Raw genomic sequence first — 24,209 nt, forward strand, 5'->3', positions numbered from 1 at the left:
TTATAACTATCACGTTCCAGTGAATTCATTGTAAATTGTACCTGATTCAACCATGCTCAAATGTCTTGACCGAGCTTGCAGAATCCAAAGATAATTCTTCATAAAAAATCATATTTGCCTATGATTTAGTAACTCATGTGATTATGAATCAATTCAAGTGCTCTATAAAACACTAAATAAATACTATTCCGAACAACAAAATAACGTTTGCCGGAAACTAATACTACTGAGGGAACACCAATCTACTAAAACTGTATGTATGAGGGAGAGATTATAATTTCAGGTATTTGTAGAATAATTTATAGCAAGCTCACATAAAAGAAATGTGAGGTGAAAAATTCAGAGTTTGATAAATTGAAAGAGTTGCTGTCCATATGCGCTTACTGTGTGGGTGTGTTCAGAAAATATCACGAACTTATAGATGGAGGTTTTAGGGAGTGTATGAATCTATATGTTCGACTTGACAAGTCCATAAACACCCCTTCAACAGGAAGTCTGTGGATGTAAAAGAAAAAATTAAAAATAATAATTAGAATATTTTTATACCTTTTAAGTACATTATCATAAGCAAACCCAGGCTCTATCCAACGGATATGGTTTTTAGTGATTTTGAGGTCATGACTATACGTCAACTATACATAAAAACCGTAATTGAGTACTTAATAAAATATAGATCCGATTTTCCTCTCACAATAAACTCTACTCTTAATTATTATAATCTAAGGGCCACTGCTAACAAATATGTAACCTATAACACTAATATTGAATGTATAAGGAGGCAATTAATTTACATAGGTACTAAAATAATAAACCTCATTCCAAATCACATTCTCATGGACAATAAGATCAGCGGAAAAATTAAACTGGATATACAGTAATTTCTTCTTCCATTTAGATAATATATGACTCGAGATTTCTGCTCCAGCATTGTTTTTTCATTAGTTTTTCATTTTTCAGTGGACTCGCTTACCTTTATTTTGAGTACCTATTCCTCTGTTTTCTTCCTTCCCCCCATTTCTCCCTTCCTTTTTTTTCCTCATTACTTCTCTTCTCTTCTTTGCCTGCCTATTACATGGGAAACCATAGTTGGCTAGGTACCTTCCTCTCTTTTTTTCTCTTCTCCAAGACACCCAAACACTAAGCCCATTGTTTTTTTTATATTTGCAAAATTTTATTGTGTTTTATTTGTTTCGTAAATCTTTGTAATTTTGTTTTGTCTTGATTTGTGTGTTTTTAATAAATTGAAATTGAATTAAATTAATTGGAAACGGCAGAGTAATAAAAATAATAATTATAATACATTAGTAAAATTATTAATAAAAATTTTTATCTTTTTTTTATTAAAGATAAATAAACGATTTTTCATTTTATTTGAATCAAATCAAAATTATCAAGTACCATTTTCAACCCTTTTTATTTTATTCTATCAATATTAGTCCTATAAGGAAAAGTGCATACAATTACTCAATACAATTTCTATAAAATAACATAGAATTACATAACACCTGGTGTAATTCAAGAACATTCAGAACTGTTAAAGTATATTATGAACTTGAGTAATTATTGCACAAATTCCTAGCAATACACCATTATAAGATTAGCATGACTAAAATTTTCCCTGTGATGTATTTTTCAGAACTGATTCCATTGGAGTTGATCCCTGAACAGCCTTCTTCATCCCTGCTGGCGCAACTCAATGTCCTCATTCCTCTCACTTCTGCGATATTATGCGCCATAGCTCTCAGCTCTTTCGCCTGCTTATTGTTCAGGAGAAGGTATGTATATTTATTTATTCTATTTGTATGGCCTAGTACCGGTAATAGTGATTTTATAGGCTACTTTACTGATATAGACATGATTATGATATGCATTTTGACTTATTCAATAGAATTGAAAGAATCAATATTAGAATTCTTGAATGAATTGAATGTATCAAAATTGAATTGAAAAGTCATAAAAATTTCCTTATCAAGCAGATATTAATATAGACGAGGAAAGAGTCTACATTCTTATTATACTATGAGAAGTATTTTAGAAGTAAGTCTGAGTTTATTTTCAAGTTTTAAAATTTTCAATAATTAATACAGTAGGGCTATTTTCCAGTTAGCAGTGATGGTTTGGTGAAATATATTTATTTAATATCGTTATGAACTTATTTAAATTCTAAATTCAAAGTTTATATAGGCTATATTTTGGATTCAAAATTGGACAAAACTTATGAAGTGATAAACATAACCTATTTTCGGACAATTTCTATCCAAATTTGGAAAAGGAACAGTTTTTGGCTTTAGTGGGGTTTCACACCAAAGCTGGGCCGGGCTGAGCAGAGCCGATCGCGCGCGTGCGCGCTTACTATGCAGGATTTAGTCGGGAGCATTCAAATCAACGCCGGGCCGAGCCGAGCGGATTTGTGCAATCGGCTTGACGCCCAACTCGAGCGTTTTCGGCCAAGCGGATTCTGCCTTCTTTCAGTTTAGTTCGATCTTCCCATGTAGTGAATTGCGCAGTATTTTGTATTACTGAGCGAATCGGCAATTGGCTTCAGTGTGAACGCAGGCAGATTCCGCCCGGCTCGGCTCGGCCCGGCCCGGCCCGGCCCAGCTTTGGTGTGAAATCCGCCTTAAGCCTGTTTTTTTTGTTCCTTTCCCAATCATTCATAGTTGAGGATGATATTGTATCCATCAATGTATATATAAATAAATACTCAAATAGTACAATTGAATTGAATTATATGTACTCAGGCTTGAAATATATTATAATATATGTTTAGTAAAAAAATCGTACTACAGTAGCATTCCTATTAAATTATATCCATTGAAATACTGTAATAAAGATCTAGATCTATGACTTCATGAAATTAAATACATTTAAATAATTGTGAGAGGAAAATCATGTCGCATATAATACGAAATATCAGCTCCGAAGAATCATTCCAAAATACTTTATTGGGATAAAAATAGCAATAGTTACTGTTATCGAGTTTGATATGAATATTCTAATATCTTCAATCACTGATCCAATTCTTACTATTGCTAAATTCTATTTACTTTTTTAATTCATTAGTAGACTTCTGCTATTTTTTTACTTTAAAATTAGGCTATATGTAGGCGTTGACCAAAAATTGTAAAAACGAAGAATCTTGATTTCAATAAATGAATTTGCATTTCTATGAGAAGCCTTTTTCATAGAAAATGAGAAGTGAATATAGAAAATGAAGCTCCCACACTATAATAAAAATATAGTAAATGATAGTATAATGATGTACCATAATAAAAACAACTATTTTTTTTAAACATGATTCATTTATGTAATTTTTCCGATCTATATTTGACAAACATTTTTTGCAGACAATACTCTGGCTATAAAGCAGCCGAAATATCTGGAGGGAAGAGTCTAGTCGAACTGGAGAATCAGAGGAACAATGATCAGCAAGGAAGGACGTATTCGCCGTCTCCGGCCCGAAAGCTCGACTCCTCACTCAGTGTGCATAAAGGAAGCGACACTTCTGGTAACTTTCAATGTCCAACATTTTTTTCATATTATATTCCTGATAATATTATAAATATTCAAGAAGCAAAATATCAAACAACTACATTTTGATAAACTGCTACTGTGAGATTCACAAGAAACTGTCAGCACAGCATTCCTCATAAATAGCATCAGTGCTGCACATTCAACTAATGCTCACAGTTAGAAGTAAATCATGATTCTGATTTCTCTGAATAAGAGAAGATAAAGTTTCGAAATTAATTCATCTCTCGAATAATATTAATTTGAAGTCAAATCTATTTTTTCAAACTGATGAATATATCCTGTTTAATATTAAAGTTGATAGCTACTTCAATTCTATAATATTCCAATCAGCTCATCAGATTAACCAACATACCAAAAAGTTGCCTTTTAGATAGATATTTTTATGTTATTCTAATCAATAATATTGTACAATATACAGAGTGAGTCATATGTATGGTAACCCTTCAATAAGTTGGAAACTGTTGTAGATATGATACTGTAATTTCCAGGATAAGTTATTGGTCGAATACTCTACCTTTTGACGTACAGCTGAATTTCAACCCCTCATAAGGGGGTGACTGAGATGTGGAAGAATGGAGGAGATAAGTTGATAGATAAGATTTTTCAACTAATTTTAATGATTTGGAGTAAAGAGGAGCTGCCCAAGGAGTGGAGCATGGGACTTATTTGTCCAATCTATAAGAAAGGGGAGAAGCTGGTATGCAGCAACTATCGAGGGATAACACTTTTGAATGTTGCCTACAAGATATTATCTTCAATTCTCTTGAAAAGAATGAGCTCTCTGTCTGAGAGAATAATTGGTGAATATCAATGTGGCTTCAGGCCAGGAAGGGGAACAACTGACCAAATCTTCACAGTACGACAGTTGATGGAAAAATGCACTGAATTCAATGTAGATTTACACATGCTCTTCATAGATCGCAGGCAGGCTTTTGATTCTGTAATAGTTAAAAATCTCCTAGAAGCAATAGAAAGTTTTGGATTCCCTCGGAAAATTGTAAGGCTGACATCTATGGTCCTAATGAACAACAATGCCAAAGTGCTGATTGGAGGAAAAACAAGCAGAGAATTTCAAGTTTGTCAAGGAATGAGACAAAGAGATGCTCTTTCAGCATTACTTTTCAACCTAGCTCTGCACAAAGTGGTTGAAAATTTGAACCTTACTGGGAATATTATCTTCAAATCTAGACAAGGACTAAAGAAATGACCATGAAAGAAATGTTTTTCACACTGGAAAAGGAAGGAATAGAGATAGGTCTTAGAATAAACAATGACAAAACAAAGTACATGAAAGTTACCTCTTCTCAGGCAAGGAGAACGAACAACCGAAGATCTTGAAGTTTGCGAATACAAATTTGAAAAGTGTTGCAAAGTTCAATTACCTTGGTACTGAACTCAATGTAGATAACAATCTCACCAATGAAATAAGAAGGAGAATTGACCAGGGTAACAGGGCCTTCTTTGCAAACAGGAATTTGATAAATCTAGACTGATATCGAGAGGTACAAAAATAAAAATATATCAAACTGGTAATCCCGTCCTGTCCCCAAACCTATGGATTGGGGTACAGTTAAGATTTAATTCACGAAAACGTTGACAACCCCAAAAGTAAGTCTTTAATTTGCACTAACCTTGGAACTGGCGAGGAAGTGGACTGTATCTCGTGTGTAGAAGTTACTGCTGACGATATCCTGTCTTTATGCGTAGGCCTATATGATATTGCACATATATCACGAAACGAAACGAGGTAATTGCGTTCAACTCGAACGCCACGGAACGAAAACGAAAAACGATGCTGACTTCTCGAGCACTATTCTTGAAGTGGTGGTTAGAAAGATAAACAGGAAGGATGAAGGAGGGGTGAGGGAGAGAGGTTATCTTGCCTCTTTGGGAGAGGGGGAAGGGGAGGAAAGCGCAAACCAATCAGCCCACAATCAAGGCTGCCGAGCCTCCGTGAATCCACCATCTCCGCCCGCCTTGGAATGCCCCATTTCCAAGAACATAAACTCAAAAAAAAAAAAAACTAAAAGAAAAACAAAACAACATGCACTGAACGGTAGAAAAGGAAAAATTAAGGGAAAAATGAATAGGAAAGGAAAACTAGGTGTGTGGGTTAAACTAATAGGGAAGTATGGGGGCAAGTTTCCTAACTGGCCTAACATACTCACCAGAGTTAGTTTTCACATGAGCTGAGCGCACAACACCCTTAGCATCACTTATGATTTGGGTGACTCTACCTAACGGGTATGATAAGGGTGATGAATTGTCCTCTTTAATCCATACTAACTGCCCTACCTGAAGGTTTGTGTCACTCTCAAAACACTTATTCTTCTGTTGAAGAGTGTGGAGTTATTCACTCTCCCCCCTCTTCCACAATCTCTGAGTGAAGCGATTAACCTTTTCCCAACGAGACAGTCTGTACTCGTTGACATCACTCACGTCAATTTCAGGAACCGCCAACAGAGGGCGATGAACAAGGAAATGTCCGAGAGTCAGCGCCTCGTAGTCATCAGGAGATGAAGAGAGCGCATACAACGGTCTCGAATTGAGTATCGCCTCAATTTTCACCAACAGAGTGGAAAGCTCAACAATAGTTAGGACCGAATTTCCCACTTCACGAAACAAATGGAATTTCAAATTTTTAATATTAGACTCACAGATTCCATTCATGAAAGGAGCATGTGGAATATTAAAACGAAATTGGATGCTTTTAGATGACATCGCATCACAGACGTTGGATTGATTTTCTGATGATCTGAGAAATTCAACAATTTCCTTCAATTGTCGCGCAGCACCTTTGAAGTTCGTCCCTTGATCACAGAATATTTCTTTAGGCAATCCACGCCTAGAAACAAAACGATGGAGAGTGTTAATAAACTCTTCGGATGAAAGACTTGTAAGCACCTCAATGTGACAAGCTTTTGTTGCCAGACAGACAAACAGTGCAAAGTATGCCTTGTACGTACGAGCTTTGGGCCGAATACTCTCTTTGACAGTGAAAGGACCAGCTAGATCGACCGCAGCCTTCAGAAAGGGAACACTGGGAACAACACGAGAGCTGGGAAGATCACCCATGACGGGAGCAACAGGAGTTGCATTGAATAAACGGCAACGAGTACAATTGAAAATCACATTTCTGATAACACTGTGTGCTCCAACAATCCAAAAATAACGCTGAATAAGAGCACGCACTATTCTTGGTCCAGCATGAAGATGAGAAATATGATAATACTCAATGAGGAGTTTAGTAAAATGACTATCTTTATGTATCAAACAAGGATGCTTGGCTTCATATCCTAAAGCACTATTTACCAATCTGCCACCAACACGAATCACACCATCACAATCCAAGAATACAGACAATTTTTGGAAACTCTTATCACAAGGTTTACCCTCTTTCAATAGGTCGAGTTCACGATTGAAATGACACTTTTGAACAATTTTAACACAATAAATTTGTGCACATTTCAACTCTTGAACACTAAGTGCGCCTGATTTACGACAGACACCACTAATTGATGCTTTACAGTTATTCACGAAACGTAAAACATAAGCACAGGAACGTAACAATCTCATGCATGAGGAGAAACGTGTTATCTGAATAACAGCAGTCTCTTCAGTGATATTCAAAACAACACCTTTATTTTGTTTCACATCAGGCAGAATTTCAGTAGCAGGGTAAGTCATAGATGACAACGGCCAACATGATAACGAATTAGAATACCACGTTGGAGCATTGAACCAATCTTGCGAATTGCACAAGTTTTGGGGAGAAATGCCTCTTGATCCAACGTCGGCAATATTGAAATCAGTAGCAATGTGATTCCAATCAGAAATATTAGTCAACTCTAATATTCTCACAACACGATTTGCAACAAACGTTTGCAACTTGTAAGGAGGTATATGCAACCAAGATAAAACAATGGTTGAATCACTGAACAGAAACGTAGATTGAAGATTGATTTTTTCCAGTGAAGGAAGGACTGAAACATACAATCGCGAAAGCAACAACGCAGCTTGAAGCTCTAATCGAGGAATAGACAGAGTTTTCAACGACGCAACTTTAGTTTTAGCTTTCAACAGGAAGCATTTCACAGTAGATTCTGAGAACACAACTCTCAAGAAGATACAAGCACAGATTCCTTTCTGCGATGCGTCGGAAAACCCAAGTATTTGACAAGAAAAAGCATCACCATAAACGCATCGAGGAATTGAAATTGAACTTAGAGCAGGAAGCTCTCTCATCAGCTCGTTCCAGCATTCGTTGTAGTCAACAGGAATCGGCGTATCCCAATCGATGTCCAACTTCCACAGCTCTTGTAAAAAACATTTCATTTTGAATATTACTGGAGCTATAAAGCCGAGAGGGTCATACAGACGCGCGATAACGGACAGAACAGTGCGCTTAGAGTTTTTCTCTTGAAACTCTGGAACGGAGACTTTAATATGAAAACAATCAGTAGTTGGGTTCCACATTACGCCAAGAACTTTCACATTTGAATTAGGCTCATCACTCATATGAAGTGGTACTTGAGTGTTTTCAGAACGAATCAAATCCAAGAACTCAGGAGAATTACTGCTCCATTTATTCAACTACTTGATATGAGCACAGTTTAGAAGATTACAAAGTTGTGATTTTATTTCACAGATTTCTTCCAACGAATTAGCACCTGTGAGAAAATCGTCGTGATATATATCATCACGAATAGCTGCTGCTGCCAACGGAAATTTATCTCCTTCATCTTTTGCCAGTTGAATGAGAGCACGTTGAGCAAGAAAACCAGACGGTTTCAAACCTTATGTGATTGTTTTGAGCTCATAAACGACAATATCATCGGAAGGATCTTTACGAAACAATATGTGAAGGAAGGAACGATCTTCTTCATCAACGAGGATAGCACGATACATTTTCGTAACATCACACGTGAATACGAATGAGTGAAGTCTGAATCTAGTTAACACATCACATATGTCATTTAACAATTTTGAACCTGAATGAAGAACTTGATTCAACGAAATGTGACACTTTTTAGCAGACCCATCAAATACAACACGAACCTTTGTTGTGGGTGATGACGGATTGAATACACAAAAATAAGGAATAAAATATTTACCTGGTTTTTTAGCAACTTCCATATGATCCAAAAGAAGATACTCTTCCATAAATGATACGCAATCAGATTTCAAACGAGCATCACGCAGCATACGACGCTCCAACGACAGAAAACGATTTAAAGCAACATCATGAGATTCATGAAACTTGAGTTGATTAGTGTCAACTTTGAAAGGGAGACGAACAACATATCTACCTTCAGTATCACGCGTGTGAGTTTCAGCAAAATGTTTCTCACAAAACTCATCATCGGGACTAGGAAATTTATGATTAGGAATTTCTTCACTTTCCCAAAACTTATGAACCAAATTATTCAACGAGTTCTCAGAGGTGGGACACGTCATTAATGCAGTCAATGACTGATTAAGAAGACCGGAATGATTTGGAAATTCACCCAAAATAATGTCACCAAACACGGTAGGAATCACGCAAAACGAACACTCTTCACTAGATGAGACTTGACTATGATGACGTAATATTTTGTTGAATAACTGGCATCCCAATAGAAGATCAACGGAACGTTGTTCATAGAACACAGGATCAGCAAGGTTGAATTTTTTCAACTCATTTTGCACTTTCGAACTGAGATAAATAGGGGGCAATGAACCAACTATTTTATCAATCACGTAAGCCTCAGCTTCTAGACGAGGGTGATTTGAGCCCTTAGGTTTCAACAAACATTTCACAACACCAGAAGAATTCCCTACACTCGAGGAATTCAAACCAGAGAAATTTTGATGACAATCATGAACAGATAAACCAAGTTTCATAACAAGATCTTTTGTGATGAAATTGGCAGAACTACCAGAATCAATCATTAAACGAACACCAATAAACGAACCAGATGAATTTTTAATAACTGCTTGAGCAGTACCTAGAACAACTCTCGTTTTAGGAATTAAACTAACAATTGATGACTAATGCTTAGAAGAATTTGAATTCTCAACAACATTCATAGTGCTATCAGTTTGAGTGATCGAATCAACGGATTTCGATTTCAAAGCAATTTTAGAGATGTTATCAGTAGACTTCTGATAACGAACAGGAGAATTCGAACGGCTATTATCACTACTACGAGGATAATGAAGTAATTTATTATGCATACGTCCACAATAACACAACGATTTAGACTTGCATTGGTTTACAGCGTGGAATTTGGAGAAACAATTGAAACAGACTCTCAATGATTTAATAAATTCATTCCTAGCTTTTGGATCTCTTTTCAAGAAAGCAGGACATTTGAATAACGAATGATTCATTGAGGTGCAAAATGAGCATTTTGTTTCAGCACTATCATTCAATTCACAAGTAACTAAGCTGCTTTTATTTCGAACACTGTTATCAGCCTGAGTAGATAAGACAAACTTTTTCTGAAAAGACTTATTTTTCGGCTTTTCGATAGATTTTTGTTCATTAACATACGGCACATCAGATGCAGATAATTGATAAGATCTAACTCTCTTATTCACGAAATCAATCAACTGTTGACAAGAAGGAAAGCTCTTATCAGCTACCTCGAGCTCAAACGATTCACGTGATATTTTGTCTAATTGACGAATAGCTAATGAGTACAAGATATAATCAGCCAAATCAGGAACTTTCAACGATTTCAGAGTGGTAATACTATCACCTACTTTAACAAGAAAATCTTGAAGCGATTGTAACGAAGGTTTAAATGGGATTGAACTAGTTTTCAAAATCTCATTTACGTAGTAGTTAGCTAGCACCCTATCACTTTCATAACGCTTGCATAGAGTTTTCCATGCCAAATCAAAATCACTACTTATCTGAAAAGATTTTACTACTCTGGCTGCTTCGCCTTTCAACAAATTATGCAAAATATGGGATTTTTGAACAGGAGAATAATATTTATCATCCACAATCAATGATGAAAAGATATTTTTGAATCTAGGCCAATCTGAAATATCAGAGCCATCAAACGGTTTTATTTCAGTTGGAGGTAATATCATGTTCAAACGGGGAGAATGAGAGGTTGAAGGTGAAGGTTCACTTTTCTCCTTCGGCTTCTCATTTTTCATTTGATTTAATTTATCACGAGCATTTATTATTGCACAGGATAAATTATCAATAACGGTAAGTGATTGATATTCAGGTTCTTTAGTAGGTTCAACTTGAATAGATAATTCATTGATTTCATCTAAGAGTGCAGAATATTCTTTCACAGTATTTTCAATAGATATACTTCTTATCAAAAATTGAGATTGAATTTTAGGATCATTGATGTCCTTCAACAAGTCATAAGCTTGTTGAACACGGCTAAACAAAGTTTCTTTCTTCTTCAAACGAATAGTAAGCAAGGCTTGTGGGCTTGCCATTGTAACTAAGTAACTGATTAGATAAACAAGGAGATTTGGAAAGGAACTTTGTAACTGGATTTAACATGGATATCAGTGCATGTATCAACAAGTAACTCTACTATTAACGAATTGAAATTTTAATTGAAAAATAAATCTCTTGGAAATAGAACATATCCTAGGCCTGGTGGACCATGTGGTAATCCCGTCCTGTCCCCAAACCTATGGATTGGGGTACAGTTAAGATTTAATTCACGAAAACGTCGACAATCCCAAAAGTAAGTCTTTAATTTGCACTAACCTTGGAACTGGCGAGGAAGTGGACTGTATCTCGTGTGTAGAAGTTACTGCTGACGATATCCTGTCTTTATGCGTAGGCCTATATGATATTGCACATATATCACGAAACGAAACGAGGTAATTGCGTTCAACTCGAACGCCACGGAACGAAAACGAAAAACGATGCTGACTTCTCGAGCACTATTCTTGAAGTGGTGGTTAGAAAGATAAACAGGAAGGATGAAGGAGGGGTGAGGGAGAGAGGTTATCTTGCCTCTTTGGGAGAGGGGGAAGGGGAGGAAAGCGCAAACCAATCAGCCCACAATCAAGGCTGCCGTGAATCCACCATCAAACACTGATAAGACCTGTGGTGACTTATGGTTGTGAAACTTGGGTACTCAACTCTCAAAACACAAATTTATTGAGGATTTTTGAAAGAAATGTTTTGAGAAGAATCTATGGTCCAGTATGTGAGGAGGGAGAATGGCGAATAAGAACCAATGCTGAAATTAACACCTTTCTACAAGGGAAAGATATAGTACGTTATATAAAATCCAGAAGAATTAGCTGGCTAGGTCATGTACAGAGAATGGAGGAGAACAGAATGCAGAGACAGATGCTTTCTGGGAGAATGGAAGGAACGAGAAGAAGAGGCCGCCCTAGAACACGCTGGCTGCAAGATGTGGAGAAAGATCTGACACGCTTAGGAGTGAGGAATTGGAAGAGGCAGGCATGTCAGAGAGATGATTGGAGGCGAATAGTTGAGGAGGCTAAGGTCCACGCAGGGCTGTAGCGCTTCGTAAGTATAAGGGGGTGACTTAGGGGTTGTAACTCGAATATTTTAAAAGTGAACACCCGTTGTGTGGTACATAATTTTAAAGTTTTTTTTTAACCATGAAAGATGACATCGATTAAAATGTTCTATGATACTTATATCCAAAATGGCGGCTGATTGAAGTTTTAGTTTTAAAGGGAATGAGGGGTTGTAACTCAAATATTTTTATTGTTAACGCCCATTGTGTGGTACATCATTTTTAAGGCCTTTCTAAAACAAGAAAGGTGACATCAATAAAAATGTTTTATGTTACTTTTTCCAAAATGGCGGCTGATTGAAGTTTTAGTTTTTAAAAAAATAATTGATAAAGTTCAATCAGCCGCCATTTTGGATAAAAGTATCATAGAACATTTTATTGATGTCATTTTTCTCGTTTTGAAAAGGCCTTTAAAATGATGTATCACACAATGGGTGTTTACGTGCAAAATATTTGAGTTACAACCCCTAATTTCCTTAAAAACTAAAACTTCAATCAGCCGCCATTTTGGATACAAGTATCATAGAACATTTTAATTGATGTCATCTTTCTTGGTTTAAAAAAGCCTTTAAGATGATGTACCACAAAATGGGTGTTTACATTTAAAATATTCGAGTTACAACCCCTTATGAGGGGTTGAAATTCAGTTGTACGTCAAAAGGTATTTGACTAATAACTCATCCTGGAAGTTACAGTATTATATCTACAACAGTCTCCAAGTTATTGAAGGGTTGCCATACATATTATGATTCACTCAGTATATTATTTTTCAAATAATATAATCTCCACTAGATACAAGAATCATTCATTGCTCGTACTCATTTGTTTTTTTTTTTTTTTGCATTTGATTCAATAGTTTGATTTTTAATTTGCAGATTACGAGATCTGTCCGTATGCAACATTCAGTCTTCCAACGCAGCCGGTCGGTCACTCATTGCAATTCCAGACATTCAGCCAGCGAGACTGCTACGAGGGGAGACCCATGAAGGACTTCCAGCACTATTCCAGAACAAGGTCGCGGGCTGGAACATCCAAGAGCCCACCTGACGGTTTGAGCTTAGGTATGCATATCAATATTCATTTATATAGTTCTCATTTCAAAATTTATTTATTTGAACGATCACAAATCGTATTATAATTATGATAAGAAGAGAATAACAGTCTCAGCTCAACATTGATATCCCACGTTTTCATAAAATAGTAACCAACAGGTTCCAAAACAAGGAAATTAATTTATCGATTAAATTTAGATTATATTGTTGTTTACGTTTCAGTGTGAGTTGCTTCTAATTTCTACTTTCACTCCATAAGTCTAACTCCAGAATGAAATAAATAACAAGAAGAAACATTTGAAGTAAATATAATTGAATAACTTAAATTGGAAAACGATCTACATAAATCAAGAAACATGGAGTCCACCCAAGAAAGGCTAGTTGAAAGGATTTATGGCTGCATATTCATGAACTCATAATTTTTACTATAGAAATATGAGCAAAATTGTTTATATGAATTGAATATTCCACGAACAATGCAGTTTAAATCGTTATAATTACAAAGTGTCATGGCTAGTGACACTGCATGGCTGTTACAAGCAAGTGACATGGCTCCGAAAACAACATAAAACTTAAATTGGACTTTTATTTATTTTGAAATTATTAAAAATTTTGAGACTTTAATTTTTTGCTGAGGGTGATGTCCACATGAGCTCTAGGCTCATAAGCTATTGAATTCAAGTTTTATAAACCATATTATCAAACGTTTTATAAGCACTCTTCCAAAGCACTCTTCCAAATTTAGTTTAAAACCCCTATTTTCTTATTTCTATAAGCTTTGTACAACTATCCTCTATTTCGTTAAATAGGTATGGGAAAAGTTTAAACAAAGCTATTAAACATGAAGATATTTAGACGAAACTATCCAATCTATAGTGAAATTCGGTTCAGTCTATCAGTACTCATAAAAAAGAATTCAACCAATCTTGATAGTTTGAAGCAGAGACAATAGAAGATCAATAGAATAAAAAATAGTAGTACTCTTTTCTCTATGGTTTGAAGTAAATCTCAGCATAGTTGAGGATGAGACAACTTGATTTTAGTTGAATTTAAAATCTCTCCAGAAATCGCCTGCATTTCGAGCCAGCAAACACTGCCAGTTGGGAGGAAAGGGGGCGGAGGGGGGAAAGGTCCGACTGGTGGTGGAGGAGGAGGAGTAGTTGGAGGAGGAGGGAGTACGACATTCATGTCTGACTCGGACAGCAGTGGTGACAAGCCACCCCGCCACAGGAATCCCACGCCGGGTCTCACGCAGAGGAACACAGGTAAGGCTGGTTCAATTCGATTTCACTCCAATTTAATTTAATTTCATTCAAATTCAAAATGTTGGTTGTTGCATGGGGGAATCAATTTTCAGGTAGGCTACACAGGTAGAACAAAAATAGAGAAGATAGCTTTATCAAATCTCATCTACTAATGCATAACAACTAATTCATTAATATTTCATTAACCGATTTAAACTATTTATTAATTATTGATTTATTGAAGGATTAATTTCCAACTAGGCTACACAGGTAAAACACAAATTGAAAAAAGAGAACAACCTGCGGGAACAACCTGGGGTTGTGACATGAATGCCCTTCGAACATCAAGTCTTGCACTTCTATACAGCACAGGGGAGTACTGCTCTTATGTCTGGGCTCGCAGCAGACATGTTGAGAAAATGTATACAGTTTTCAATGAAACTGTGAGGAAGATTAGTGGGACATTGAGACAAACAGAGACTGAGTGGTTGCCTGTGCTGAGTAATATCATGTTATTTCCTTATTTAATAGAGTGAAAAAAAATAATAATAGACACATTACAAACAGAGAAAATCGCATCAATAGTTCTGTGTATTAATAATATAATAGACATTTTTATTGAATAATCATACCTGAATATTTCATTGAATAGATACTATGAAGTAGGCTATACAAAAGAGCATACGTCCAATAATGTATTTCATTTTGAGACTCAGCTAGTGTATGATGAGTCTGCAAGTGATGAGTTCATGTAATAAACTGTTTGATGTCCGTCCTACCCAATTACCAAATCAACAAGAGTAAAATTTCATTACCGTACTTGAAATTAAAAATCAATGTGCATATGATTGTCTTAACATTTTTCCAATATAATGGTTCTACTAATACAGAAATAGAGAATAAAAGTATTTGCTATATTTTATTATGTTTTATGTTTCATTATGAACATATTTGTATGATAAGTTACGTCCAATCTAATAGAATCTATAAGGATTGAGTTATTAACATTTTGTTAATAACTTTGGTGTAAACGCAGCTCAAATATTATTATTACTCACACTACAAGATGTTCATCATTTACTGTTTGAAGTGTTGAATTGATCACTTTTAGTTTTAACATTTCAATTTAATTATTCCCAACTGTTGCTTCTTCAAATGTCCAATATGTTGAATGGGTGTAGGCTACTAAAATTATCTTAATAGATTATAATGATGATTAAGGCCCATGTGCACTATCTATGTTTAACGATAATCTGCGATTATCATGTAGGTATGGTCGCAATTATTTTAATGTCTAATAGTGTTTCATTCCGGGTTTAAACTAATAACTGATCTACCTCCATTTGAACCAAGATGGTTCCAAAATTCTTGATTTTCACATTTCATTCAAGTAATAACAATTCATCAATAACAAAAAATGATTATGATTGTAAAGAGCTCTCAATTTCTGGGTTGTTTTATTTCATTTGGATTTGCTTGTTTTGGTTTTGCAGAATCGACAGTTTTCGAGCTGGACTCGAGCACCGAGTCAGCCGAGGCGTCACCGGAAGTGGCACGTCGTCATGTGACTCGGAGGGGGGTTCCACCAAGGTAGCGCAAGTAGGTGCCCCCCACTCAAACCCCACTTTGCTAGCATACCAACCAACCAACACTCCGACTCTGGCCAAAGCCAACTATCTATTGCCATCAGTTCCAACTCTGAAAATAAAGAATTCCAAACTAGGTGTTAAATACTCTCTAGAAATAGTGAAAGATAATTCCTTCAATATAGACCAGCCGCACATCATACTAAGTGCCAGTCGGTCTAATGAAATAGGCAGGCAGGCATAAATATGTGTACCAAGTTCTCTGTCGATTTTCTCCATTGTGGTGTAAAATAAAGTTATGGTTTCTGTGTTCGGTCTATAAATATGTCTGACACAACCTATGTAACTCTTTGTTTCTGGTTGAATAAATTTGAGTTGAGCTCTATCATTTATTGTACACAGTTGGTATCAAGAATGACTAGTGCCATAGAGAAATGATGAGCGTAAGAGTAAAGCGTTTGCACAACCTCTGCATACGCTTATTATCATTATCACTATCATTTTATCATTATTTAGCGGAGAAAAGCGTTCCCTATTTGTTTGTCTCTGCTAGTACATTGTGGAAGTATTAGCCATTGAGGAAATATTTGAAGGGACTGCGCATGGCACATATTTGTGCCTCTCATCAGTGAACATGTTTGAAGGCTATGTGAAGGGAATATTCTTCCAATATAATAATTATTTAAAATATTCTTTCCTCATGTTCTTGAAGCTTCTATAAAGATAAGTTCCTTAGCCAAAAGAATATACCCACTCCTTCGACTTTCTGGAGGCGAATCAGGATCTATCTCAGATACATCTTCAATAATTATGTCATAAATTGTAAACTATAGGAAATCATATGGAATTAACATTTTCCCAAAATAATTAGATTGCCATAGATTGCCATGCAGCAGCTCAATGGGTGGTTTTATGATAATTCCTTGAAGCTTAATCTAAGCAAGACAAATTTTATTAAGTTCTCTATGAGAGGTAATGAGAATGATCCAGCTATTGTGGGATGGGAGTGTCCTGCTACTGATAAGACAAAGTTTCTGGGGATTGAATTGCAGGCAAACTTGAAGTGGGATGGTCACATAGAGAAACTCCAGAAAAGGCTTTACCATGCTCTCTTTGCTCTGAGGACTGTTAAGTCGAATTCAAATCTCAAGACAGCTCTAAATGTTTACCATGGGTATTTTCTTTCACTTATTAGATTTAGTATTTTGTTTTGGGGGGCTGGAAGAATTCATTTGAACACAAACTTAAAAATGCAGAAAAAAGCACTTCGGATATTGGGGGGAGTGGGTCCATCTTTCTCCTGTAAGACCATATTCAAGGCACTCGGACTACTTACAGTTCCAGTGATATACTTCCTTGAAGTTTTTTCGTTTGTGTTCAAAAACAAAAATATTTTTAATGCTAACCGAATTTGTCATACTTATGAAACACGAGGTAAAAATACAGGATTATTCCAGTTCCCTATCCATAGACTGACTTTTCTCGAAAAGGGACCGTATTATTCAGGACTCAAGTGTTTTAATTGCATTCCCGAGGATATAAGGCTGTGTAGCAGCTTTAAGTTATTTGTTTCAAAGATAACTAGGACACTGGTAGAGGCTTGTCCTTATACCATTGAGGAGTGTTTTAGAGCATTCATGTGACTCCATTCTAAAAATGACATGTTGTATGCCACTTGAGCACCGCTCAGAATTTGTGGCTTCACACAACAAAAATATAATAATAATAATAATAATAATATTCCCCTATTGTAAAAGCCTGAATGCTACATGATGATAAAAAACTGCAGAGGGCACTACTAGGGCACTGATTCAAGCATTGAAACTATAATTCTTGTAATCAGTATGATGTAATTTGCTTGATTTTGAGTAATTGTGTTCTATTTGCATTTTATAATTATTGATTTGTCAACTAACTTACGGCATTAATTTCGTTGTTCATAATCATTTGAAATCCATCCATTAGAGTAGAAACTGTTATCAATAGTGTAACCCATGCTACTCAATGGGTAAAAATTACAAATTACAAAATTAGATGGATGATTTTCATTGAAGTTGAAAAATTCGCAGTAAAAAATGGACTCCGGCTGGATTTGAACCGGAGACCTTCGCTTACCGAATTAGTCTCGTTAATACTGATCCATTAATGAACTTAGTAAATACTCGTAAATGATTTGATAGGTATTTTCTCTTGTGTAGTTCTATGTCTGGCAATTCAAATAATTTGTTTTAATCATTAAAAGTAAGAATTATTTTTTGATAAAAATGAAAATTTACCATCCTCAGTAAATTCTGAATCTTTTTTAGACAAATTTCGAGTTAATCAGTACTTCTGTCGTTATGATGCGGCAAACATGTACATGTATGCTGTTTCATTTATTCATTCCGTGTGACCAGTCTGGCTCAGGTCTAGTGTCAGTTATCAGGTCGAACGTGGTCAATTTCAGAGCCTCTGACATGACTTGAATGAATGAATGAATGAATGAGTTTTATTTGCCAAAAACAAAATACAAAAAAGCTTTACAAAAAATAAATATAAGTATATGCTACTGCACTTAAATCAAGATACATACATTTATTTAATTAGATATGATAACGAAATGATATCCTTTATATTATAAATAATAGTTATAAAATGAAGACTCAATTTATGCTCACATGCATAAGTACAGTAGGTGAGGCAAAAATACCGGCAAAAGGAAGATTCCTTGTACGCCATTGTGAGTCGTAAATCAGCTTAATCAGGGATGTAATATATAAACTTGAATTTAGCGTATGAAGTGTTCGAAAATATAATTTATAATATGAAGTTGATTATTGTATAAAAGTCAACGATTGGAAATAATTCAAGTTCAGCCATGCCTCTATGGCTCTTTTTCTGTGTACATTTTTTCGGAAATTATTAAGTGGAAATTCACTTTCTAGTATATTTATGAATTTACTGCTAATGTAGTAGAGTTTCCTTCTAAGAAGAGCTGAGTTGGTGTTATATATTTCATATTTTCTTATTGTATTAGGTCTAAGATTATAATTTATGTCATCGGCTAGAGGGAAATTATGCTCGTATTTAAAACTGTAATTTGTTATGCAACTAAGATATAACTGTCGTATAGTTTTAACATCAAATTCACTGAACAAAATCTTACTATCATAAGTTCTAGGTTTCTTTAAAATTGTCTTTATGATGAATTTTTGTATTAGAAAAAGGTTTTTAATATGGGTATTGAAAGTCCCACCCCAAACTATTAAACCATATCGCATTAGGGATTCTACTAGTGCCGTATATACCTGTTTGCATTCTGAGAAAGATAGCACATTTTTTAATTTATAAAATTTATAAGGTAGGTATTTTAGTCTCTTACATAGGAAGTTTACATGGATGTCCCATTTGAGACACTCATCGATCCATATACCAAGATATTTGAGGTTTGATTTCCTTTCAATAACAGGGCAGGAACATCTATCAATGTTTGGTTGATTTATTGAAGAAAAGTTTGAATGGATTTTTAACTTATATTGATTGTTAGGTTTATCCTCTCTATTTGCTGAAAAAGCTATGTAATTGGTTTTCTTCACATTTAAACTCAAAGCATTAGAGTCCATCCAATTCTTCACAATATTCATATCTTGCTCTGCAACAATGAAAGTATCATTCCAATTATTTTCTGAAAATATAATAACTGAATCATCAGCAAAAGATGAAATTCTCCCATTTTTCAGCTTAATATTCAGCAAATCATTTACATAAAGAATGAAAAATATTGGTGAAAGTACAGTTCCCTGGGGCAGGCCGTAAGATGACAGTTTCTCTATACTTTTATTGTTAAGATTTGGATTCTATCTTCCAAGTAACTTCTTATGAACTTTAATTAATGACCTCTGAAACCATACTTCTCCAATTTGTTGCAAATTTTATCATGTGGTATGGTATCGAAAGCCTTCGATAAATCCATGATGACTGCAAGTGGTTTTTTCTTGGAATTTAACATATTTGTTACATTGTTTACAAAATATACTAGCGCATCCTCAGTACTTTTATTTGGTTGGAAACCATATTGGTTTTCATTAATAATTTTATTTTTTCGTATGAACTTCATTATTCGTTTTTTAAATAATTTTTCAAATATTTTGGCAAGGTTGCTAATTAAGCTTATTGGTCTATAGTTACCTGGATTATTTTTATCGCCTTTCTTAAGAATCGGTTTAATGTTTGCTATTTCAAATGAAACAGGAAATACAGCGGTTTCAAAACATTTATTTACAATGTAAGAGAGGGGTTCAGCTATTAGATCTGCTTTAGAGTTCTATTATTAATATTATCAGGACCTGGACAAGAGTTATTTTTCAGAGTTTTTATAGTTTCTATCACCTCCGGTGGATTTACGGGACTGAGGAAAAAAGATGCATTCAATTCATTGGTTCTCTTATATGGGAAATCTGATGTGGTGGTATTTACTTAACGATTGCTTTTTGGCAGCCGGGATCGGGATCGACGGTTAACGAGTCTACCCGAAACACAGGAGTGGCCCGGTAGTAGGCTGTATTTTGCAGTAGTAAATTATTTATTAGAAATTATTGCTTGCATATTCAAAAATGTTGGCCCAGAAAAATATCTGGCCTCTCAGGTCAGAATCATTTTTACTGAATATTTATTCATATTCTATTGAACTGATATCTATTTTGGGTCAAGTGGAAGAGGGGGCTCTTATTTCCTTTACTTCTCCCACAACACTTGTAATATTTTAAAGTGTGATAAATAAAGGCAAATATCTATCAATCTATTGAAAAATTTGCGAAAAGAAATGTGAACATTATAATTATGAAGAGAAGATCATTTCAGCAGCAGTATCAGCAGCAGCAAGAGCAGCAGCAGCCGTGCGCGGGAGAGAGAGCGCGAACGGGAGAGAGAGCGAGAGAGAGAGCGCTGCCCGACCCTCCCCCTCCCCCATCCTCTGCCCCTCCAGCCACCGTCCGGCTTTTCGGACAGCCGGGAATTGTCGGAGGCGGAATGCGACCGCGACCGCGACAGGACCGCTGCACCGGACAACTCACAAGCGGTCAGCGGACTTCGGCTGCTCAGACATGAGGAGCTCGAACAACAGCTGTCCACACTAGTCAAGAGGTAATTAACAATGAGAGGCTAAATAATAATAGTATGGAGTGACCTGGCTGGCTCAGGTCTGGTTTCACAGTTTTCAGGTCGCAAATAATAGATGTAGTCCAGGCAACGAATGCTCAAAAAAAGGGTATAGAGGGAAATGTTTGGAAGATAATTTTTGACCCCGCAGTTCTGTTAAGGGTAGTAAGGAGGTAAACATATCAAAAGTCCCCACCCCTACCACCTGTGCTAAGGGGGTAGGGGTGATTCAAAGGTACCATTTTTTTGTTTCACGCATATAACTCGAAAACTATGTATCTTACGGACATAGCTGTTTTATACAAAATTGAAGCTTACATAATTTCCTACAATAAGTTATTTATCTCACAACATTTTCTATACCTTACCTAGTTTTCGAGATATCCGCTCTTGAAGGTGTGGCATTTTTTAAAAAAACACGTTTGCCTCCAATTTTTTTAAATTTTTGCTCTTATAACTTTTTAAAAATCGATGGAAACCCATGCCGATTATGAATTTATAGAGCATTGAATTCTCTTCAATTTGATGTATAATTTTACACTTACGAATTTCCCTAGACCTTAGCAGCAGCTTTAGTATTGGTTGTGATATCTCAATTTTTGCAACAATAGACCAATAATTGACAAAGGAATTTGGAGGGAATGTTTTAAACTCAATTTTTGACTTTGCAGCTTTGTTAAGACTAATGGGGAGAAGAATATATTGAAAGTCCCTATTCCTAACTCATGTGCTAAGGGGATGAGGGTGGTTTAAATGGTGCATTTTTTAGAGTTTTGCTCCCACGCTCATATATTGAGAACAATGCGTTCAACTGACAAAACTAACCATTCAAAAAAGAAGCTTAATAAATTCTCTACACTTTTTGTTCAGTGAAATTTTGTGATATTGCCAACAGTTCCCGAGATATTCGCTCTTGAAGGTGTATAATTGTTAAAATAACAGGTTTTTATCCAATGTTTTGCTATTTCTGGGATTATAACTCTCCAATAATGCACCATAAAAACTGGTGCTTATCGTAGGTTTGTAGAGCATTGAATTTTTTTTGGAATGATGTATTATTTCACTATTCCAAGTTTTCCTTTCATTTTTATAGCAGCTTAAATGTAGGGGGTGAAATTTTCATTGTTGCAACAAGTGTCAACTCAGCGGTTCTACACCTTCAACAGAGGGAATAAATATGCGCACTTTTGCTATTTTCATCTACTAGCTAGTCCAAATCAAGCTGCAAAGTCAAAAATTGTGTCACAGACACCCCCTCCAAATGTCATTGTCAAACGATCAATTGTTGCAGCAATGAAAATGTCACCCCCTACATTGTAGCTGCTATAACAACGAAAGGAAAACTTGGAATAGCATTGTATAAAAACCTGCTGTTTTAACAATTACACATCTTCAAGAGCGAATATCTCGGGAACTTTTGGTAATATCACAAAATTCCACTGAACAAAAAGTGTAGAGAATTTATCAAGCTTCATTTTTTAATAGTTAGTTATGTCGATTGAACGCATTGTTCTCAATATATGAGCGAGGAAGCAAAACGCAGAAAAATACAATTTTTAAACCATCCTCATCCCCTTAGCACATGAGTTAGGAATGGGAATTTTGATATGTTCTCCTCCTAACTAGTCTCAACAAAGCTGCAAAGTCAAAAATGTTGTTTAAATCATTCCCTCCAAATTCCTTTGTCAATTCGTCTATTGTAGCAAAAAAGGAGATTTCACACTCAACACTAAAGCTGCTGCTAAGGTCTAGGGAAATTCGTAAGTGTGAAATTATACATCAAATTGAAGAGAATTGAATGCTTTATAAACTCATTATCAGCATGGATTTCTCCCATCGATTTTTAAAAAGTTATATTAGAAAAAATATAAAAAATTGGAGGCAAACGTGTTTTTTTCATAAATGATACACCTTCAAGAGCGGATATATCTCGGAAACTAGAAAAGATATAGAAAACATTGTTTGATAAATATTGTAGGAAATTATGTATGCTTTAATATAACAGTTATGTCAGTAAAATACATAGTTTTCAATTTATATGCGAGAAACCAAAAAATGGTACCTTTGAACCACCCCCACCCCCTTAGCACAGGAGGTAGGGGTGGGACTTTTGATAAGTTTACCTCCTTACTACTCTAAACAGAACTGCGGGGTCAAAAATTGTCTTCCAAACATCTCCCTCTATAACCTTTCTTTGACTGGACTAATGGTGGACGATTGTAGATGACATTTCGGTTTATCAAATGGTAAACCAGACAAAACAACAATACCGGTATAATTGTGGATGATGCGCACATGAGTGTTTTGCTTCTGCGTGGGTAATGCAAAGTGAGAGGGTGATTTCATTAGATGATCAAACCGGTGGGATTCGAACCCACGACCAGGTAGCTCTAGCAGATGTAATGCCTTTTTTGTCGTTTTAGTCGCTTAGTCGTCTTAGATCTGTTACATTGTGAGTTAATTCATGATCAGGTATAAAACTGAAAAATTATTGAATATTTGGAAGCAAAAATGGACCTGTTAAATAGCAACTTTACAGTATTAAAATAAATAAAAGAACATAGTCATGCACATGATACTTGCAGTAGCCAGAAGCCCATTTTTGTAACATTAGTTTACAAAGATATAAGTGATATGCCACAAGATAGATAGATTTGATAAAAAGCTTAAATGAAGAGGCAATAATTATTGTTTTTAAGATGACTGTGATCAGCATATTGTTTATAAAGGTTGTAAGTTTAGGCATGTTCATATGCTGCTCTAGTTGATAATACAGAGACTAAAAATAGCACAGAAATGTGTATAAAGAGGAACTATTTTTATTCTCTGTATTTCTTATTCATTGGATATGGGTTATATTTTTTGATCATGTGAAACTTGAGAGTAAACATTTTTAAATACGAGAGACTATTGAACTTTACGGTTAATTGAATTGAAATAATTTATCAATCCTTTTATTTATCAAATCTGTCTTCTACTTTTTGTGATGAGTTCCCTGTTCTATATCTATATTTGTAAGATTACGATATCCACGTTCCACTAATAAAAGACTAGCTTATGGTTTTTATACGGTCATGAGAAATATTCCAGTTCAATCAATTGATCAACTACTTGAATAAAATTTCATTCTATCAACTT

At 35.4% G+C, this 24,209-nt stretch overlaps 1 protein-coding gene across 6 annotated transcripts in view; it reads left to right on the forward strand.

The window, feature by feature from the left end:
• The window catches only part of LOC111044208 (Down syndrome cell adhesion molecule-like protein Dscam2), a 327,413-nt gene that overhangs the window by 300,009 nt on the left and 3,195 nt on the right, over positions 1-24,209 (forward strand). The window contains exons 28-33 of one of the 6 annotated variants that reach the window (XR_005570601.1): positions 1,637-1,775; positions 3,348-3,508; positions 12,929-13,114; positions 14,170-14,370; positions 15,843-15,948; positions 20,775-21,056. Coding sequence is in view for 4 of the 6 variants with exons in the window: in XM_039422273.1 (XP_039278207.1) it covers positions 1,637-1,775; positions 3,348-3,508; positions 12,929-13,114; positions 14,170-14,370; positions 15,843-15,939; positions 20,775-21,056 (1,066 nt within the window). In the remaining 2 variants the exon portion in view is untranslated. Of the gene's footprint in view, positions 1-1,636; positions 1,776-3,347; positions 3,509-12,928; positions 13,115-14,169; positions 14,371-15,842; positions 15,949-20,764; positions 21,057-24,209 lie in introns of those variants that run through there. The other 5 variants (XR_005570602.1, XM_039422275.1, XM_039422273.1 and 2 more) reach the window with 5 other exon arrangements.

The sequence above is a fragment of the Nilaparvata lugens genome, chromosome 2, assembly GCF_014356525.2.
Source record: "Nilaparvata lugens isolate BPH chromosome 2, ASM1435652v1, whole genome shotgun sequence".
Lineage (NCBI taxonomy): Eukaryota > Metazoa > Arthropoda > Insecta > Hemiptera > Delphacidae > Nilaparvata > Nilaparvata lugens.